The 21,914-nt window shown below is 36.6% G+C and overlaps 1 protein-coding gene across 7 annotated transcripts in view; it reads left to right on the forward strand.

The window, feature by feature from the left end:
- LOC109094638 (1-phosphatidylinositol 4,5-bisphosphate phosphodiesterase eta-2-like) overlaps positions 1-21,914 on the forward strand; it is a 114,860-nt gene that overhangs the window by 52,517 nt on the left and 40,429 nt on the right. The window contains exon 1 of one of the 7 annotated variants that reach the window (XM_042730312.1): positions 2,477-2,952. The exons of 4 other annotated variants lie outside the window; for them this stretch is intronic. In XM_042730312.1, the coding sequence (XP_042586246.1) occupies positions 2,910-2,952 (43 nt within the window). In that variant the 5' untranslated portion in view covers positions 2,477-2,909. Of the gene's footprint in view, positions 1-2,476; positions 2,953-19,067; positions 19,725-21,914 lie in introns of those variants that run through there. 2 more of the 7 variants (XM_042730314.1, XM_042730307.1) reach the window with 2 other exon arrangements.

Consider the following 21,914-nt stretch of genomic DNA (forward strand, 5'->3'; position numbering starts at 1 on the left):
AAAATTGTTTTGAAGTCATAACATACTTAATATTGTGCAAGGAATTGTGCAAAAATTTGCCATTTTTAATTGAAACTCTGGCACAGTAAATCATACTTTGTGTGGAAAAGAATAAACATTGTCAGATTTGTACTGCCTCTAGTGTTCCTTTGAAGCAATTCGTACATATAAGCATGTTTTATCACACATATTTCCAATGGGAAATGAAATGAAATTTAACACATTCATTTTGTATAGTGCATTTAGTCGAAAGTGTTTGTCATCAGTTGAGTTAACTAAGAGCCATGCAAAGAGGTGTTTTCAATGCACAGATGGTCTAGTTCAGTACGGCATGCCTGTTCCTTTTCTGTTGGTCTCTTCTGACCTACTTTCTTTGAGCTAAGGGTGATTCCCATAGGCGGACTGCTGGAGCTGTCAGAACCACGGACAGCTCCTGAACGCACTTCTCCTGGGCTTTGCTTTCCATCTTTAGCGCAAACGCATCCGAGCCTTCTGGGTTCGTTTAAAAGCAGCAGCAGTCAAAAATACATTTGCTCTGTTCTTGTAATTAATTGCAACTTGGGGATTTCTGAGTCAATGGCTTTTTCCTGACACCATCCAATGTCATGCTTTAAATCCTTTTTGTACCCTGTTCTAGTTAACCAGCCACATGTAACATATTGGATCAGTCTTCTGTTTGTGCTTCATGCTGGATAAAGCTTTGGTGATAACATCTCAGATGGAGGCAAAATGATTGCCTTAGACAAGATCTAAGTGCTGTTTGTTAGGAGGTCTTTTTCACTATATAGTTGTCATGACAGGACAAAAGGTGTCAGTGCTATTTCTTGGCTGCCATGCCAGATTTCTGTGGCATGTAGATAATTACATGTTTTATAAAAACACAATTGTACTTGGAAAGAACAAAAGCTACTTCTGTCAATGCTGTAGTATAGTACATTCTAGAGCTATATGTCTTAAACTGAACTTTGTAATACATAAAATATCTTCAGAAATAATTATATTCATAATTATAGAACATTATTATAGTTTAGTAGTATTATTTAGTAAAATATTATTATAGTATCTAATCATGGTTACACCTTTAAATTAATACAACACAAGATATATCCCATAATTAATTTATATTTAATGCAATTTTTATTGATATTTTACTAGAACACACATCTTAATAGTGTGTATTATAAATAATTATGAATGCATTAAAAAGTAAATTATTCTGTAATGCATTAAATATACATGCTTCAAGTGTTCAAAAAAAAGTGCTATTTTATTCCTAACTTTTAAGCTGCAGAATATGTGGCTCCAATAACAGTTATATATAAATACAGAATCAAATTTTCAATCTGCGTTTAAGTTTCTGGCATTTTAAAAAATGCTCATGACATCTGATGCAATAAATGTCACCCCCCAAAAAAGATTCATGTTCTTAACCACTTTAATAATGACACACAATTGAATTAAAAATCAGTTTGTCTCCATCTTCTGTAAGGGAGAGACAAACAACTGGCAGCTTTTATTGTATTGTTCAATCAAATGTGATGGATTGTGCAAAACCGTACAAGTGATTTGTTTCTTGATGCCCTCTGTATCACGCATCATTGCATCATAAGTGCACTGATGTTTCGAATATTGAAAGTGAGTTTTTTTCTCTATTGTCTGAAAAGCTTTTATATGTTGCTTCCAGCCCATGTTTAGCAGACAAAAAAAAAAAGCATTATCAACTCCTAAAGTACTTAAGAGACAATGAGACCCATTGTCATGCCTTTCAGGGATAACTTCTCTGATGTGCTTTAAAGAACTCCATCCTTACATACTTTTGTCATTTCATGAAGTTTTGCCAAGTTTTATGCAGTTGTTTCTTTTACTCTAAGCAAGATTGATAATTCTGTCCTGAGTTATTTGTCATTTCAAACCTGTTAAACTGTTTTTCTTCCGTGAACAAAAGATAATTTTTTTTATTTAAAAATGTAAATTTTTTCCTGTTTGATGACAGTTCACCATGTCTTAATGAAAGTAAAAGCATCAAAGTACCACTAAATGTTTATCTTGTCTTTAGTTGTTTATACTGTATATATATACAGTATATATAAATATATATATATAATGTTGTCTTGGCAGTTATCTTAAATAAAAAAAAATGTTTTATATTTTATATATATTTTATTTCAGTTAATGTTTATTTTATTTCAAGTACATTTTTAATGGTTTTAAATTTAGTTTTAGTTTTAGTTAAAATAACCCTGTTTTGAAGAGAGAGAAAAAAAGAAAAGATGAAAAAAGAAAAGGTTTAGAACCACATGAGGATGATGGAATTTTCCTAAAATTCCCTTTCTGTTCCTTCAGTCTTCACTTCTTTGTCCCTGGTTTCCCTTCACCTCAGTGTTTCCGAAGCTTTCTTTCACTCTCCCTGAGCAGAGCACTCCTGAATAAAATATGAGATGAAGACAGAGACACTCCGCTTCTGCAAAGCACCATCACCTCTTGCTACTCCGTCTCTCTTTTCTTTCTTTCTCTTGCATTTAAGTTTACCAGCCCTTCCTTGGTCCTCTATCTTAAATTACTCAGTTGTTTCCAAGCATCTTTTTTAAGGTGATAAGGCAGCACTGAAGCGGCCGCACACGTGGCTCTTCTCTCTGAGCGGGCTCTTCTCATACTCAGATGCGAGTGGAGGGAAAGAGCACTGGATGAGAGGGAGGAGGAGGCAGAGAGAGATAAAGGAAGGGAGGGAATCAAAGCTGAGAGACAGGAGCAGGTGCTTTGGTTCCCCATCTTTAGGATGAGACACAAGAATCTGAGTATTCAGCCGTTCTCATCTGGAAAATCAGCTCATGTGATTGTTCTCCTGAAGAGCGGCACACATCTCGCCACCTACTGTATTGTTAGCACATGGAGGCTTCTCAATTTGAATTATGGAGGATTTTAGCAATATTAGGCGTCTTAGTCCGGAGAAAGGTAAGATTTCACACTCTGTTATTTCTTCTGAGAACAAAAAGAGTGATTTAAATTAAACAAGGCAAATAAGAAATGGAAGAATGGTGGATGTTTTTAAGTAGGAGTTCTTGTGTACACCTCTCTCTTTCTCATGGGAGGATTTTTATCTTCAGTGTAATTTCTCTATTTTTATCTCATAATGTCCCTGTGGTTCAAGCCATAAAGCCTCTGTAAATATACCATTGCATGTATGATTCTATTTGCACTATTTAATTGCCAAAAACATTCAGTGGCTCTAAATGTTCTGTAGGTGCACTGTAAAAAGTGAACATGCGCAGCCTTAAAGAGCTATTTTACCTGCTTTTGTTATTGAAGCATGATTCATGCATATTAAATAATTTCTGACTTGAAATAAACCATATTCCATAGGAATATGTAAACCAAAAGCATCCGCAAACAAGCAAAAATCGGTTTGAGAGAAATAAAAGAACTGATTCCATTCAGGGCTTTTCAGAGATAAGTTTAACAAAGCAAGCAGTTTCCTAGACAAGCTGAGTTTGCAGTTATTGTACGTCACAGACATACATCTGTGTGCAACATCTCAGAAGGCACTGTGAGGTCTTGATTGTTAATTGAAAACATAATTAGAATAAACATAATAGCAATTATAAGCATAAGCGTAATTATTTACAGTACTAATCAAAAGCATAATTGCAAATATAAACATAAGAATGATCAAAATTTTTATTATAAGCATAATCATAATCAAAAATGTAATCAGAATTGTTACTGTAATAGCAATTGTAATTGCAATATAAATCATAAGTGTAATCGTTAACATCATAGGAAAAACATAACCGCAAAAATAATTGTAATCAAAATTGAAAACAATCATACACAATACAGTAATTATAAGCATTGGTGTAATTGTTATCGTAATTTGAATTGTTAATATAATAACAATTGCAATCAAACTTAATCAGAATTAATCAGGGAAGTGCAACCATATTTTTTATTATAATTGTAATAATTAGGCCTTGTTTTAAATTACCTCAAGAACAAACTAGTTCAAGACCAATGTGAGAAAACCTCAGAAGGAAAGAGGCAAACTAAATAAAATCACTCTGGGTTGCATAGTTGACAACAGAGTGTTGATAATACTGGGTTTTTCTCGTTTTTACCGCACTGTTGCGACTGCAGTGTTTCACGGTTGCCTACCTGTGATGCTCTAATGGTGCACACTATGAACACTAACATAAAGAATACTGCAAGCATCATCGCCTTCCACAAAGCAATGTAAAATAGAAGTGCTCTGACATCCTGAAGTTTTGAGCACCCTTCATCTTGTCAACGCAAAACCCACTGCTTCATATCCGACTGTCACGCTTTCTCAAGATTCCTTAGCGTGTTCCTGCGTCCCTTGCCAGCTTCCTGTCAGCTACATCTGCACACTGTGTTTATGGCGTGACATGGCTTTTCAACCACAGTTGTGTTTTCCTTTGGAGGGTCTATAAAACCAAACTTTAACATGCAAAACTTTACAGTACATCTCACTGTGATGGCACACGCAGTATTCTGTTTATCTGTTTTCATATAAAATCTGTAGACATCTTTTTTTTTCAAGTAACTGATCACATGGGATTATAGTACTGTCATGGTGTTTCCACACTAGCAGCTTTTGTTGTGCGCTCGAGTTAGTTTGGTGTCAGAGCTTGGCTCGTTTGGTTGGTGTGAGAGCTGTTTTTGAAACTTGGGTAAGCACTATTGAATTATTTCCTTGAAAAGGTGGTCTAGAGTAGCTTCACATGGACACCTTTTCACAGTTCACTATTGGTGAAAAAATTATCTAGCCTAGCAAGCAGAAGTGAACTTCTACTGATGACATACAGTTTGCCTGTTTAATGAATTTCGTATGGTTGCATGACTAAGCAGAAACTTCCTTTTATAGAGCAGTTTGAATCCTGAATCTCTTGCCATTCATTTTTGATCAAGTTTAGGTAGTAATAACAAAGGGACAAAAACATCACAAACACTGAGTCATGTCTAAAGTGATAAACAGCTCCCTCAAGTATGCACAGTTGTATTGAAGTTGGTGACAGATATATATATATATATATATATATATATATATATATATATATATATATATATATAAATCCACATCTCAAAAACCCTTCAACATTTGTCTATACTGATACAGCACATTAATACTAAAGATACAACATTTTTTAGATCCCAGGGTCTAAAGGCTAAGCTTACCTAATACTAGTTTTATTGTTTATTGGACATACTATGAGAGGATCATAGTTTATAATGTTGCTGGATTGTCTTCATTTTTGAGAGCATCATCACCATGAGAAGGTATGGAGAGTAAAGTTACCTGTTATACAATAGAGATAGCTCAGCTTTAGATTCGCCCACGGACCATCTACGGACTGCCTGATACATATTGCACTCAAAATGGCAAATACTTTCTCTAGGTGGCAAAATACAAATTGATTGAGTGACTTTAAGCTATTTTTAGGGGTCAAACTTGGCATATTTTTACCAGCTTAAAAAAAAAGCGACATGACGTGACATACAGCCAAGTATGGTGACCCATACTCAGAATTCGTGCTCTGCATTTAACCCATTCAAAGTGCACACACACAGCAGTGAACACACACACACAGCAGTGGGCAGCCACTTATGCTGCTGTGCCCGGGGAGCAGTTGGGGGTTCAGTGCCTTGCTCAAGGGCACCTCAGTCGTGGTATTGCCGGCCCAAGACTCAAACCCACAACCTTAGGGTTAGGATTCAAACTCTCTAACCACTAGGCCATGACTTCCCCCTTGCCAGGAAACAAAGTTCTGTTTTCAAGGTACTATAGGCCTCTTCTGAATGGACTTGTCAGTGGATTTGCCAGTATTTGCAAGGTCCATGGCACTGGATCTCTGAAAGATATCCAATAGTTTTGGGATACTCACTGTAATCGCAAGTAAAGAAGATATCCTTAAACACATTTCTTTGTACCTTCCCCTAAATGTTCAAAGTTAAAAGGGCTTGGCAAGGATGTGTAGTCAATGTTTTTACCCAGAGTCTCCCTAAGCTATAACATTAGTTGTTTAGCATGTACAATGTTGAAGAAATATTCCATGCTCGAAATTAAAGACCTAAGTGCTGTGAAAGTTCAAGCTGGTTTCACGTCATTTTCCAGATGAGAGATGTGGTTCTTCTGCAATATGAAAATTAAAGTTCTTAGTATAAATGGGATCTGAGCAAATGTATAAAGGTTTAAAGTCAAATCCTAATTCAAGACCATTGTGACACCAAGGTTTAAATTAGATCGAAAGCAGCACATAAAGTCTAGAAAACAACTCTCTCTCTCTCATAGCATACTGCTTCCATTTATTTGTTTGCCTATCCTGAGATACAGCTTTTGAAGACCTCACACAAGTATTTCATTAGAATGTCTCTGAGAGAAATTCCTCAGTGGAGAGGATGTCATGCACTGGCATCTGAAAACCACTTCAGGCATCTATAGCCTGCAAATACCCAGCTGAAAAGATGTTAGAGGTGAGAAGCATCACTTAACCAAAAGACTACTCAACTTTTGAGAACTCTGACACTTTCTTAGATGGTGCTTTGAGCTTTTTCCTTGATTACTTCACACTGAACTGCCTCTTCTGTTATGCTTTGAGGAGATCAAGCTCTATTCAGCATATCATGCCTAACATGATGTCTCTCTCTGGTAGGGAAGAGGAAGAAAGGGCTGTTTTGTACCTGAGCAATGGTGTCATAACATTTTTGAAGATTTTACCTCTAAATTCTAGTCAATCAAATAGTTCATCTTCTTCAATTGTATTTGAAGCTCCTGTGCTGCCATTATTGTTAAATGCAGAGTTACTGCTATTTTATTTGAAAGGCTCTGCTCAAACTTCTGTTCAGCTACATGTGTAGATTTATTCTATTTTGTCTTTGAAACCAAGGTACATGGAATTGCACAGGCCATTTAAAGAGAAATGTCGCCCCTTCTTATATGTTGAAATTACAGTATGAAATGTTGGAACATAATGAATACTAAAAACCTTTCGTGCTTTGCTGATATGGTGAGATTTTATTTGTGCTTTTTCTAAAATATGGCAGAAAAGATTGCTCTTGCAGAGACAAAGCTAGCTGCATGTGGGAGGTGTGCTTTTATGCTGAAGACAGTGAAACATGCTGGTGTTTGTACCAGTTTTTTACTGTGTTAGTTCAGTAGTCACAGGTAGACATGTAAAGCGTGGCGTCTTGATTTAATGTGACAACGCAAACTCACACTCTCACAAACACAGGCCTGCACACATTCAGTAAGATCATAATCCACAAACAGACATCTATGTGTAAGTGAGCATTGCAATTTTTTATTTTTTTTTTTCTTTCCTGAAGAGGTCCCTAAATAAAGCCAGTCATAATTTTGCCAGCCAGGACATGAATGTTCTACTTCGTAAAATCACAGTTAGCCAAATTTCTAAATGCAAGTACTTTAGGGAATAATGCATGTATATTTATTTATCTAGGATACCATTCATAGATTACACATGAAATCCCAGAGATGTTTAATGGGTGGGAGTGAGACATGGCACATGTTGAGTCATGGGACCTGAATCTGAATCTCTCAGGGAATGTCTGTGCATTTATTTATTTATTTATTTACATCCAATGAAAGAGCATATCAACAATTCTAATCCTCCCCCATTCATTTCTGTCAAATGGCACTACTCTGAGTGAAGTCTGATAGTGTAACATTTCTTCAGCCCAATTTGTTTTAATAAGCTAGGTTAGTTTTTGGATACAGACACATGGCAAAATCATGGTCATCCCTCACTGTCCAACATATACTTTATACTTTAGCGGTTGATTCTATGCTTTGCTCAAAAAGATAAGTGCTACCTGTAACAATATAAAGAGAACTGCCTTTCTTCATTAGCAGAATAAATGCAACAGGGGTTAGCAGTTAACACAGAACACATTTAACAGGTTTAGTTATTTCAGTAAGAGCCGTCAGTGTCGTCCATAGGCACAGGATTAGCTAAACCAGAATATTTGAGCCCCCTCCCAACCCAAGCCTTCGCCCGGGGAAAGTTTACCAGCAGGGCACCGTATCCTTTCCCCTGTGTCGCCATCTGTTCATTCAGACTCCCTTTCTCTCCACACTGGAGGCTGCCCTCTCTGTGCCGTGTTTGACGCTTGTGATCCAACAGGAGTGTTTCCTGTGTGGGGTGTGTGAGTGTGTGTGTGTAAGGGGAAGAGCTATGTGATTTCACTTTCATCTGAGATACAATTAGTTATAATCAAAACAGGCCTGCTTGCTTTTGAAAAGGACAGAGCACAAGCTTAATACATGAAAATTGAAGGAGAGTTAAACTTCTAACAAAGCATATATATATATATATATATATATATATATATATATATATATATATATATATATATATATATATATATATATATATATATATATATATATATATATATATATATATATATATATATATATATATATATATATATATATATATATATATATATATATATATATATATATATACAGTATATATAATACGAAGACCGAGGCTAGTTGTCACACAATGAAGTTGTCACAGGGGTTAGTGTATATAATTATAAGTACCTTATAAGGTTTTGAGTCAAAACTCCAACTATGCAAGCAGTGGTTTTATACAATGTCTTAAATACCTAATTCAGAATCCTCTAAATTGATTTTTTTAATGAATTCTAATAATACATATATAGAGATAAGTAAACTATAGTAAAATAATGCCAGTGTGTTACACATCTTAGGCTCTATAGATTTTGACCCTGTATTTTGACTTGATATAGAAAAATCTCTTTCAATATTATGAATATTTAAACAACTTGAAATACACTGTTCAAACATACAGTACATGGCTGATAATGGGTAATTATGTAATCCATTAGCACTGGGTTTCTTTCCAAAACATAAGTACGCAAAGTACGTTTCATTTCTCTAAATAAATTAAATATAAACGTATGGGAAAAACCTACTTACAGTATATTTACATGTATACCTATGTATCATTTACTGCAGTTTCCAGCTGAAATATAAAATTATTGGCATTAAAACACCAACAACTTTTTATTCCATTTCACATATTTATTTTTTTATTTTTTAAGATAAAAAGCATAATACTATATTATGAACTCAAAACATTTTTTTGTGCATGATTTGTACAGATTGACATTTGGATCATGTTTGGATCATATAGCCAACTCCATATTTATGGCTTTTCTGACATGGTAAATTTGCTCAGTAGCACACCTGGTACTGCATTGCACTTGTGATGAGAAGCGCTTGGGTATGATTTCCTAGAAATATGTGCCACGGTAAAAGCTCAGACTTGTAGAAGCATCCGAAAATAATTTTAATTATTATGTTTAAGAAAGTGGTTCTATCTGAAACCTAATTAGTTATCTTGAGACCAAAAAAAAATAAAAATAAAATAAAAATAATAATATTGACTGTCTGAATGCTGTTAAGATGACCACTAATGGCTTTCACTGGTTAGTCAGTGGCAATTTGTGTCATAATTATACAGTGTGTATAGATGCTGTAGTCATTGTTCTCAGTAGGTTATTATTGCTATAAATGCATTGCAATGATGTGCATGATAAATTTAAAGGGTTAATACTTCCAAAAAGGAAAATGTTGTGATTATTTGCTTTGCTATTTTTTTTTCTTCTTTTCTTTTCTTTTGAGCATAAATATCAAAAAGCAAATAAACGTTATATATTTTGGAAGAATCTTCATGGAGCTTCATCTATACAACAATAGTTCTTTGTGATCACGTCTATCAAAGGACAAAAATATAACCAAAAACCATCATGAAAGTGTCATAAAAGCAGCTCAAAGTAGACTTGCACTATGTTCCAAGTCTAAAGCAATTTGATAGGCTGTCAATGGACTGGCATTTTTATCCATATTTAATTTAAAGTAAACATTTCACAATAAAGTGACCAAAGTCAATACAATAACAATAAACAAAGTTATTTACATGTAAATAAGTCACTCTGGCATGCAATTTGTTGTTTAACTATCTAGTTGCTTCAGAGTTTTAGAGCAATGTGCAACTTTGGCATCTCTAGTACTTTGTGATGTTGTATAATAGTTATACCACGAATGTCAAATTCTGCTCCTGGAGGGCCACTGTCCTGCAGAGTTTAACTCCAACCCTTGTTAATCCCACGTAATCCAGTTAATCAGGATCTTCAGACCCACTAGAAACATTCAAGCAAGTGTGTTGGAGCTGTTTGGCTGGAGACTCTGCAGGACAGTGATCCTCCAAGAGCATGTTTGGACACCCCTGGGTTATACATTAGCCATAGAATGTAACCACACATTCAGAAACGATTATCCCAACCTGTCCTACATCTTATATTAATATCCTCTGGCATCAGAATGAAAAGGAAGTTGATAGCCCAATAATAATCCTCCATTCTGGCCCATAGAACAGTGTTTCTCAGTTCTGCTCCTGGGGGCGTCTCAGCCCTGCTCATTTGAGGTGTTTTCCTAATCTGACATGGCCCGTTCAGGCCATAAAGAACTCTACTAATGAGCTCATGAGTTGCAATAGGTGTGTTAGACAGGAATGTGCTGTGCTGCGGGGCAGACCCAGGAGCAAGATTGTGAAATACTGCACTAAAACATCATACAAAGATAATGCTGGCTTCAAGTCATGTCAGAACGATCACATTTACGAGATGAATGCTTCATAAACCACAATGTCATAATTACCAGTGGAAAAGACAGGAGTGTTCATAAGCTGCAACTGTTTGAATTGGGGACATGCCGATTAGAGATGTATGCCAAAATATTTATACAGTATGTGGTAGGAATAGTTTGGATGAATTTTTTTTTTGTTTTTTGTTTTTTTGTACTGTTGCTTGCCAAGAAACAAAAGTAATTTCCCATTATTTTCTGGAGGTATAACAATAATGAAATACATACTGCATGTGATTCTAGTCACACGTTATATTAGGTGACCTTAACTACTATGTAATAATTTGATACAATATAATTATTATGTACAGTACATACATGTTGATGCATTGTAATTACATCACATTTAATTAACATTTGTATTTACACAGTTAACCCTTACTCTAATACTAATCTTAACCCCAACCTTACCATTACTCCTAAACCTAACTCTAACCCTTATAATCCTAACCCTAACCCTTCCCTTACTATTAAACCTAACCATACCTTAAACTCATTAACAGTAAATGCGAGAATTTTCTAGAACAACATGTATGTACACTGTAAATACATAGTCTTGTAGGTGTTTAATGTTAGTACAAACTAGTAGGGCCAACATAAATGCTTTTACATTTTGTTGCACAAGGGCTTTCTGTCATTGTAAGTGAAATATGAAACTGACCAACCACTTTGTTATCATACTAACATCATATAAACACCTCACATTTCTAGGCTCATAAGTATTTTTTTCCCAGAATAACATGAAGGGATGAGACAGAAGCAGACAAAATGTCTCATTAGCTTGCTGGTGAGTGAATATTTCTGGAGAAGAACACAAGACCCACCTAAGCCAGATATTCGCTGATGAGGGCTTTCTTCTTCTTTTCACACATTCACTTTAGACAATGTGTGCAGTTGGATCTTGCACTCAGAATAGAGTAATGGGCGAAGGCGGCATGGCATTAGCCACGGCATATGTTGGCAAACAGCATTTATTGTTTAACTAGACAACCATATGCCTAATTTGTTGAAGGTGAGTTTCCAAAAGACTAATTCCTTCAAGAGTCCTGCAGAACCCTGCATCCTGATCCTGGACTTTCCATTGGCCACGTAATGCCAGCATGCATCTATGAGGTCACAATGGCCCCTTCACATCTGTTCACCTTGCTAATGTTGTTCAGCAATATGCCAGCTTGAATCTGCAGAGGCATCTAAGCTACTCCTCTACTCTGTCAGCTCTGCCTGTCTTACAAAATTGTACCTAAACATTTACCTTTTTAAGAAGAAATTGTTTCACAGACATTGTCGCCATAGAATGACAGACTTTTTGTAGGGTGAAAAATCCACTGGAGCATCCTAGAGTTGAGTGTCTTGCTGGAGATGGCTCATGGCTTTCTTCTTGTGGAATCAAACAAGGAGCCTCATGGCTAGCAGCCCTGGGCTTTACCACTACACCACACCACCTCTGTGTTGAACATCCCTTACATGTTGAATGACACCCCGTTTAACATCAAGTACCTGTATACACATCAGAAAGAAACATCTCGTCTTACTGAAGGACAGGAAAATCTAGCAAAGGAACTGTGAGAACTTGGATCTGGGATTAAGTTGTGGGAACTCCTGCTGGAATTTAAAAGAAACTTTGCTAAAAGGGATGTTGGACAGATGTGTCCAGTGCAGCATGACATTCACACTGGGGATTCTGCAGAAAGGATACAAAAACCTAACCATGAGAGCTAAAGCTACCCAGCAGCAGTTCAGTAGTTTGCTTAAGCTATACTGTAGCTTTATATTATCAGATGTCTGTATGTGCATGACAGATTCACTTTTTTACACCACTGTAACAATCAGGACTAACATATCAAAACCCTGTACTGTCTTCAAAAAAAAAAAAAAAAAAAAAAGCACTGACTGAGGCCCCAGTTGTTTAAATTTGTGTCTTTATTGCAAAATGAAACCTTAAATGTCATTCATATTAACAGGATAATAGGTATTTTCTCTAGGAGTATACAATGAGCTATGAAATTTGAGAGAATTTCTTAATTAGAAATACTCAATAGAAATAATTAGAAATACTCAATAGAAGATGAGTATTTATATATGCATTCTTTATAACAACTTGCAAACAACATTCTTCATTCTTTACAGCAGACATATTTATTTGTATAAATTAAACACATTAATCCTTATTAAAGCCACTAAAGTGATTCAGTGATGAGCAGTAAGTGATTTTCTGTTTTTGTTGTTTTATTCACATTAAGAACACAGATAGTAGTATATTAGGATGCTGTCACTTTAAGACCTAATGCACAGATCCAGTATACTGATACACATCCGATATTCTCACAGCTGTTTACGCTCACTTAAGACATAAGCAACTATGTTCACATGAATGCTCACCAAAATTTATATTTTGATGTGTATTTGTCTAATCAGTACTCAGTACTCATACACTGTCAGAGATGCAGCTTTCTGTGTGTGCGGTTCAGGTGTGTATGCACAGAAAACATTACCAAAGTTATTCAAATTCATCCAAATGTCTGCTTTTCTCTTCTTATTTTTTTTTTTTTTTTTCGCCCAGACATTACATTAACATTTCTGAGTGTTTTTAAGACATGCAGTAAGTGTATGCTAACTTATGTCCTGCCAGGTAGATTAGTATGTTACAATTCAAATGTTCGTATCTAACCTTCCTACCACGCAGGTGTCAGGATTATGGACCTGTCTGTCTGTGTGTGTTTTGCTCCCTGTGACCCAGTTTCTCCCCTCATCTTGATTGTTAATTTGATTCCAGGTGTGTCTCCTTAGTCCCTTGTTATCCTGTCTTTAAAAGCCCCAGTCCATTCAGTTAGTGTTTGTTGGGTCTACTCGTTGTGTTCCTGCCATTTCCATTGTGGATTATCCCCTGTGTTTCCTGGATTAAAAACTATTGTTGTACTCCACGTTTCTTTCTCGTTCCTCCCAGCACAGTTTGTGATAGAAGACCAGACCAAAACAGTAACATCATGTCTACCCTCTGTTTTTTTTTTTTTTTCAAACTGTTTCCCTAATGGATCCCCTCCTTCGCCCCAAATTTATGCTCCTCCTACTGGAGCAGGGGGAAAAATCACTCAAGTGTCATACCAGACTGTTTCTGGCTATTGCCTATCTCTCCACCTACTCAGACTACGCGAACATGGCCCTCGGAATTCGCCGCCTTTGTGGAGTAGGCACTGTCGAGAATTGGATCTCCGTTCACTGCCGGTTCCCAGGAGTATATCACCAGTGCCACTCCCAGCCCAACTTCTCCCCAATGCGCGGAGTGCATGCCCAAGCCCACCGTGAGTGATGAGCCATTGCCACATGGAGCGACAGTGCTGAGGATCGCCCCAGAGCCGCTGATGACGTCAGTCATGGTGTGTGAACAGGCAACAATGCCTGCCACAAGGGAGAAAGCCACGGACGTTATCATCATGGAGAGGAGCTCCGCCCCCTGCACCGTGGCTGAGTGTGAGCTGAGTATGGTGCAGCAAAAGTGCCAAATTGAAGAGGAGATGGCACCAGCCCCCGAATCCAGTCCAAAGCGCCCTCCAGTGTTCAGCCTAGAGGGGGCTCTTGATCCACAGTTTAGCCTGAAGGGTCTCCGTCTCTGCCTCGGGCTCCTCCACCACCGTTGGTTGGCCCCCTGGAGTCCGCAGCCACTCCTCCTCCATGGCTCCTCCCTCCGTTGGCTCCACCATGGGTCGACATTATGGCTGTGACCTGGGTCCAGCTGGAATCCTCCTGCTCCAAGTCTCCTCCCTGGCTCCTCCCTCCTTTGTCTCCTCCTTGGATTCTGTCTGCCGGCCCCCTGCCGGATGTCTGTCCTCCTCCTGAGCCTCCTCCTTAGTTCCCACCCATCCCTGTTGGATTATGGACCTGTGTGTGTATTTTTCTTCCTGTGGCCCAGTTTCTCTCCTGCCCTATTTTAACGATCTAAACGCAAAGTGTAAAGCGCACAGCGCTGGTTCCAAATCAACTTTTGCTGTTTTAACGACGGAAAAATGGTTGGCGCGCCCGGGCGCATGGTTTAAACGGGTTGTCCCTATTCTCTTAATGAGTAATGGGTGTTTTTTGTTTGTAACGTGTAATAAACCAATCAGAGTCTCATCTTCCATTCCCTTTAAGAGCCAGTTGCGCTCGTGCCAAGACTGATTTGCTAGAAACTAGCCAGATAATGATAACGGCGCCAGACTGAAACTAGCAAACACACTTGCGCTGCGCCTTGTGTCGCATTGCGCCGGGTGTATGATAGGGCCCATTATGTTGATTGTTAATTTGATTCCAGGTGTGTCTCCTAAGGCCCTCGTTATTGTGTTTAAAAGCCCCAGTCCATTCAGTTAGTGTTTGTTGGGTATACTCGTTGTGTTTGTGTTCTGGCCATTTCCATTGTGGATTATCCGCTGTGTTTCCTGGATTAAAGACTATTGTTTGTACTCCCCTTTTTTTTTTTTTTTTTATTGCTGCTACATGACAACCATGTACAACCTGTTTGCACATTCATCTCTTGTACTGTGTATCTTAAGTCTACAGTATACTTTCATGCACATTTTATTTGATATTTTATTCTTATATTTGTATTGTTTACTTTTATTTAATTCTTTCATACCTAGGGTGACCAATCGTGCCATTTTCCCAGGAAACGTCCTGGCCAGGATTTCTATATTGCCTAAAATATCCACGTTTTGGCTTTGGTTTCCTGTTTTCATACTTAATGAAGGTAATGATCGTTTGACCAATAACATGCAGACATTGTACGTAATCAACCAATTGTGGTGCATGAGAAGGCGGGATGTACAGAGAACGGTCAAAGTGATACAAATACGTGTACATATTAGTGTTGGACTTGAAGCAGCACTGAGCATACCGATCGGTGTATGACATCAAAGTACCGTGAGAGCGATTCAAAAGCACAAGAAGCCGTCTGTTCTCTAGAGCTCTCACAGTACTATGTCATACAACAATTGGTCTGCACAGCACAAACAAAGCCAAAACGTGGATATTTTAGGCAATATAGAAATCCTGGCCAGGATGTGTCCTGGGAAAATGGCACGTTTGGTCACCCTAGGTATGAAAGAATTAAATAAAAGTAAACAATACAAATATAAGAATAAAATATCAAATAAAATGTGCATGAAAGATATACTGTAGACTTAAGTATGAACACAGGTACAAGCCATGAATGTGCAAACAGGTTGTACATGGTTGTTTTAGGCAATATAGAAATCCTGGCCAGGACGTTTCCTGGGAAAATGGCACATTTGGTCACCCTATTCATACCTATATTTATGTATATTTTCCTGTCCATGGAGCGGACCTGACTTACATTTCACTGCTGGTTATATATTCTCTATATAATTGTGTATGTGACAAATAAAAATCTTAAATCTTCTCTCTCGTTCCTCCCAGCACAGTTCGTGACAACAGGAGACTAGTTCTGATTGAGTCTGGGAGAAGTATGTTCAAGTACAAACAATGAATTCTCAAGTCTTGCGGTTACACTTTATTTTGATAATCCACTTTAGACATTCTACTAACTATAAGTAACTTTGCAACAACATGTCAACTAGTTCTCATTAATTTGCAACTACATGTCTACTAACTTTCAGAGTAGACTGTAAGGTTAGGTTTAGGGTTAGTAGAATAAGACATATACTTGCAAAGATTTTCATATAAGTATGTTGTATGTTGTGGATCCATCAAAATAAAGTGTTAGCAAACAGTCTACTAATACTCTAATGACTGCTAGTTGAGTTGCAAAGTTACTTACTATTAGTGGAATGTCTAAAGTGGACTATCGAAATAAAGTGTTACCAGTCTTGCATTTGAAGACCTTTGCTGACCCCATCCTGCCCTTCATATTGAACGCAGTAGGCAGCTGTGTGCTTGTGGGTGTAAAGGTTTTTCAGGTGCAGTCTGGGGCCGAGCATTTAGTACATAGCAGGAAATTCAGGCAGACAGAGCACTGACGCTGTTCTTTACACCAGGCATTTGCTATCACAGCATGACCTCTGCTTTTCCTTTGACCAGCAACCTGTCAATGGAAATTTGTACATGCAGGACCATTATGCAGTGACTTTTTCAACCAGCAATTTTCATCCTTAAAATGTATTTTCTAATTATCTTTTAGCATTTTCCCTGGCACACATAATGAATTCAAATCATTTTGCTTCCGAGCTTTTTTAAAATGCAAGGCAATCAGTGTCGCGGTATAATTTCCTCTGCCTGAGGAAATCAGTAAGGCTTCTTTCTCCTTTTCAGCTATCAGAAAAGCTTACTGTAGAACATTTCCTTAAATGTGTTCTTTGTTTTCATTGTAGACAGTACAGATCCTTCAAAAAAAAAAAAACCTAATTAACCTTTAGGTGACGGAGCACACTTTCGTCCTGTACTGTTGTTCCAAACACAGAGCCAGGAAAAACAAAACCCCCATCTCGCTAACACATGCGTTACCTGAGCTACCTACACTACCTGGCTCTAAATCAATGCTGGTGATGTAAAGTTGTGTTAGACTGAGGAGGTAACCATAGCAACAGCACTCAGCTTGAGCAGTTTCCATTAGGATCAGTATAGGACGGTACATTGGCACATACTGTACAGTAGGTACTGTTATTATTTATCACTTTATTACAGATTTATACATCATATATAAAAAAACACAAAAAAATACATTAAGTAGATATTATAATTATCCTTTAAAAGATGACTGAAAGTATATGTGCACTGCTCATGAAACAACAATGTGCTGCATTGAACCGAACAAGCTTTTAACCCATTTAGCATTTAATGTAATGTAGCTACAGTATAAAAGGTTATGATACAATTTCTTGAGTCTTCTTAGTTGTCTCTCAGTTCAGGAGGTGGTTTACTTGTAATAGATTATTTTATGACCACATGGTTTTAATGGCCAAGGCTCACTGACACATGGTTAATAAAATTGAGTTTTAATGACAAGTAAGTCATGTATATTGCACTGTACAACAGTGCTCTCCTTGCTTGTTGGGTTTCCTTGTCATTATTTCTTTATAAAACATGGATTTTTTATAAAAGGGTTTTCATTGAACTCCCTCTGTCTGTAGATAAAGGGTCTTTCTGAGCTTTTTACACTTTCATTTTAAGGTTCATGTTTTGTCAGGTTTTACAGAATATCGAACTAAAATCCACCAAGAAAATGTATAAATGCTTGGGTCAATGTTCTCAGTGCCTCGTCATAAAACTGGATGAGAAAAATAAAAGGTGTCTTGTGGGATTGGTGGGGAGGTAATTGAAAGGTGCGTAGCAAGTAGTAATTAACCTGTCTAAATATAAGATTTTTATATTTTAATTGCTTGTAGAAAATTCCCTCCATTTAGATTACACAGTAATAATCTAAATGTGATGCATATTTGACTGTGATACATGAATGAATCAGGTAAGAAACTGGTAAAATAGCTAGTTAAAAAAAATGGAACAGGTTATTATTAACTATATGCATCTATTTTATTCAAATAGTCATATTTTGTATTTGCTCACATTTGTTTCCAAATCAGCATAAAAGTGTTAATTGTGAAAACATTTTCATTAAAAAGTATGAACATGGTTAAAATGTGACTAAGTGTGGAACAAACAATACATTTTATATGTTATATGTATGTAGTTTTGGACTGTTATAATTATAGTTTCCTGTTGGATTGATTGATAATAAATATATAATCCTGTTTATTGTGTATTTAAAAGAAATATCACCCATTTCATTTATGTTTAACTGACAAATATGCATCACCTTAAATCGTTTCACTTTATATTAGATGTCTTTAATTAATATATGCATGTCAAATATAATGAATTTTTGGTTAAGTTTACTTACTGTGCTTATGTTGATTTGCAAAAAAAAAAAAAAAAAAAAAAAAAAACACTTTTGCTGCTATTAAGGTGGGATACAATTAAGGTTAGAGGCAGGTTTGGTGGTCTGCTTAAGTTTAGATGTGGGTTAAGAGGTAGAGTAATTATAAATAACAACAAAAATGAATAATTACAGATAACTACAAGAAGGTATTTTTAAGTGCAATGTAAAAACATGTATGTAAACAATAAATGCACTGTAGCAAATTATTAACTTAAATGTAACTAGTTAAATACACTTAATACAAAGTGGGTCTAATTAAGTTTATTAGTTTATGTAAAACTGCAGTCCAAATGGATGGAAATCAAATTCATACTACATAAATTCACAAACATAAATCTTAAATTTAGGCCTACATACAGTATGAGCAAATGCAATTGCATTACACCATTACTTTAAAGTTCCGGGGTTAGAAAACAATCATGGAGATGCTTTTATGATTATAGGAAGAGCTGATAAATGGAATGAACTCTCTCTCTCTCTCTTCCTCTGTGTCTGTGCTGTGGTTCTGTGCGCAATAAGCTACCTAAATCCCCCAGGCCTGGATTACAGTTCTGAGGGGATTTAAGTGTCGGCTTGACAGGTGCTACACAGTCAATAAGTTAGCATCTTTACTAGTATGAGATCTCACAGCATGCCATCAGAAAGACAGCTCCAGCCTGTACTGAAGATACTAAAACTGTTCTGATGTCTGGAAAACTATCCCTCAAATCCTGCAGGTTTGGACGTATTGTTTTTGTTTTACGTTCTTGCCATTAGACTTTCTCATGAAACAGTGCTGGATGGAGGTTTGCCTAGAGCTTTGTTTGACAGAGTGATTGTAAAGGCAGGAATCAGAGGAAGCAAAGTGCAAGAAAGAAATCAAGGACTCTACTAGTAAGTTAAACAACAGTTAAAACAACAGAGCGATGTGCGCTGCCGTGCTGCCTGCCATGATGCCCCCAACATTAGCGCCTCCGATGAAGCCTGCGCTTGCTACAAAGCCAGCAACACCTCCAGCCCGAGCACCGACCACAGCGGTGGCCGCCGCCTGCTCTAAAGCTCTCCACAAACTGACCCTGTCACGACTCCTGGCCGGATTCTTTTGGACAGGGGATAATTCTGTGTACGGATCCAAATGGAAGCTAGGCTTATTTGGTAAGAGTCAAAGAAAACAGGATAAATTGATTCATTCTTTGTTTTTAAATAGGCTAAACTTATTGAATTATTTCAGTTTAGTGGATTGCAAAAATCATTTTGTGAAGCGGCATGTCTATGAAGGATTATTTAAAAGGGAAAAAAAAATATTTGTACAGTATATGGCTATCAATTTTCCAAGGTAAATAATTTATAAAAAGCTATTATATCAACCCTCTGGCCCATACATCAAGGCAGGTGATAGGCTTATGTTCAATTCATTGCTTTTTAAAGCAATTGTATGATTTTGTCACTGATCTGGTCCGATGTCGATGTACTGTAGCCTGTCCCATAACCCCTCTTGCATACTTTGTACTTGACCACTTGTCTGTTTGTATGACCCATTTCTTGCATTCAGCCCAAGTGTGCGGTGAGCATAAGGCTATAAGTGTGTGCAGAACTTTTGATCACCTGATGGGACACACTTACGACATTGTGTTGTAAAGCTGTAAGTAAAGTTTGTAATACTTTGCACTAAGACTTCTAACTGTCCCTGTGGAACGAACAAAACAATTCAATTGTGGTGCGTCTAGCGTTTTACAAATTAAACATATTCATCTCTGCATCACTGAAATGTGCAACAGCATGATGGGATACGCTTAGCTTTAACCACTGCTCAAAAGTAGTATTAGAAATAGTGTGGATATAGTGTGCATTAAGGGCGCTGAACTTTGGCATTTTGCAGACCTCGCACAGTCGTACACACTTAATTCCTGTTTTGTGCACTTGCTTTCAAGTGGCCAAGACCGTACGTATGGGTATCAGATGGGGTTAAACAGATCACAAAACTCACAACTGAGATTTCTGAGTGAGGATCCGGTCATTTTTCAGATCAGTAAAACGAATCATGGTTTGAGACAAACACTATATGTACTTCTATGATACCACAGCAAAAACTACAAGCCTAACTAAAAAAAAAAAAAAAAAATTATTATTGACAAGTGAACAGTTAGTACTAAAATAAGAAAAGTATATACAAATTCCAAGCAAAAATAAACAGAATAGAACAGAACAGAAGTTTAAATAAAATAAGGTCTAACAGTACAGAAATATACTAATTAAGTGTAAAAAAAATTGCATAGTGTTCAATGTTAAATTAAATATATATATATATATATATATATATATATATTTATATATATATATATATATATATATTAATCTTTGTTACAGCTATGTTTGTTTTAAGACCAACTGCACAGATCCAATATAATGATATTTATATTCACTTCACTTAAGACCAGCGTTGGGCAAGTTACTCTGAAAATGTAATCAGATTACTGATTACTGATTACTCCTTTTAAAAGTAATCACATTACTGTTCTGATTACTTTATTTCAAAAGTAATTAGTAGTTAGTTACATTAATAGTTACATTACTTTTTCTCTCCATGAAATTTATGAAATTGCATTGCATTGCTCAACACTGCAAACACGTGTTATAACCTAAATAGAAACTCTGCATACGATTTTTATTGTTGATCCTGTATATTTTATATTAGTTCATGTTGCTTTTGTGCAATAGATGAATAACAGTTTATTTGTTTTAGATATTTTATGTTTAGATATGTCTATTTTGTGGGTGTCCCGTGAATCATTTTATTTTCCCGCATCCCGCACCCGTCTTCTCCCGCGCTGCACTCTGTTGCATCGGACTCGGGTCTCGCGGGAGCAGCTACATCCTTTTTACACTCTCTAGATTATAAAACACTGCATTCTGTCAGCAATGTAACGTGGCAGTAACATATATAGAGACCTCAGCTTGTAACTATACTCTAATTACAATTTTGAAAATTAGAATGTTTTAAATTACTCTTACTAAAAAAGTAATCAAATTACAGTAACACGTTACTAAGTAATGCGTTACTGCCCAACACTGCTTAAGACATAACCCACTGTGCTTATTAAAATACTTGATGAAATGGTTGAGATCATTTTGTGTGTGTGTGTGGATTGTTTAAGCGCAAGGAGATATGAAAGAGAACTGAATTCTGTGTTTGCACGCTTTCTGAAATGCTACTCTTTGAGTGTGTGAGCACAGAAAACCAAATTGAATTCTCTTTCGCCTATTCTTGTGATTAAATGGTTCAAAATCACTTTAATGTTTCAGTGGCAAGACTTAGAAACATGCATCAGTCTATGATGGGTAAAC

This window comes from Cyprinus carpio, chromosome B8 (genome assembly GCF_018340385.1).
Source record: "Cyprinus carpio isolate SPL01 chromosome B8, ASM1834038v1, whole genome shotgun sequence".
Taxonomy (NCBI): Eukaryota; Metazoa; Chordata; class Actinopteri; order Cypriniformes; family Cyprinidae; genus Cyprinus; species Cyprinus carpio.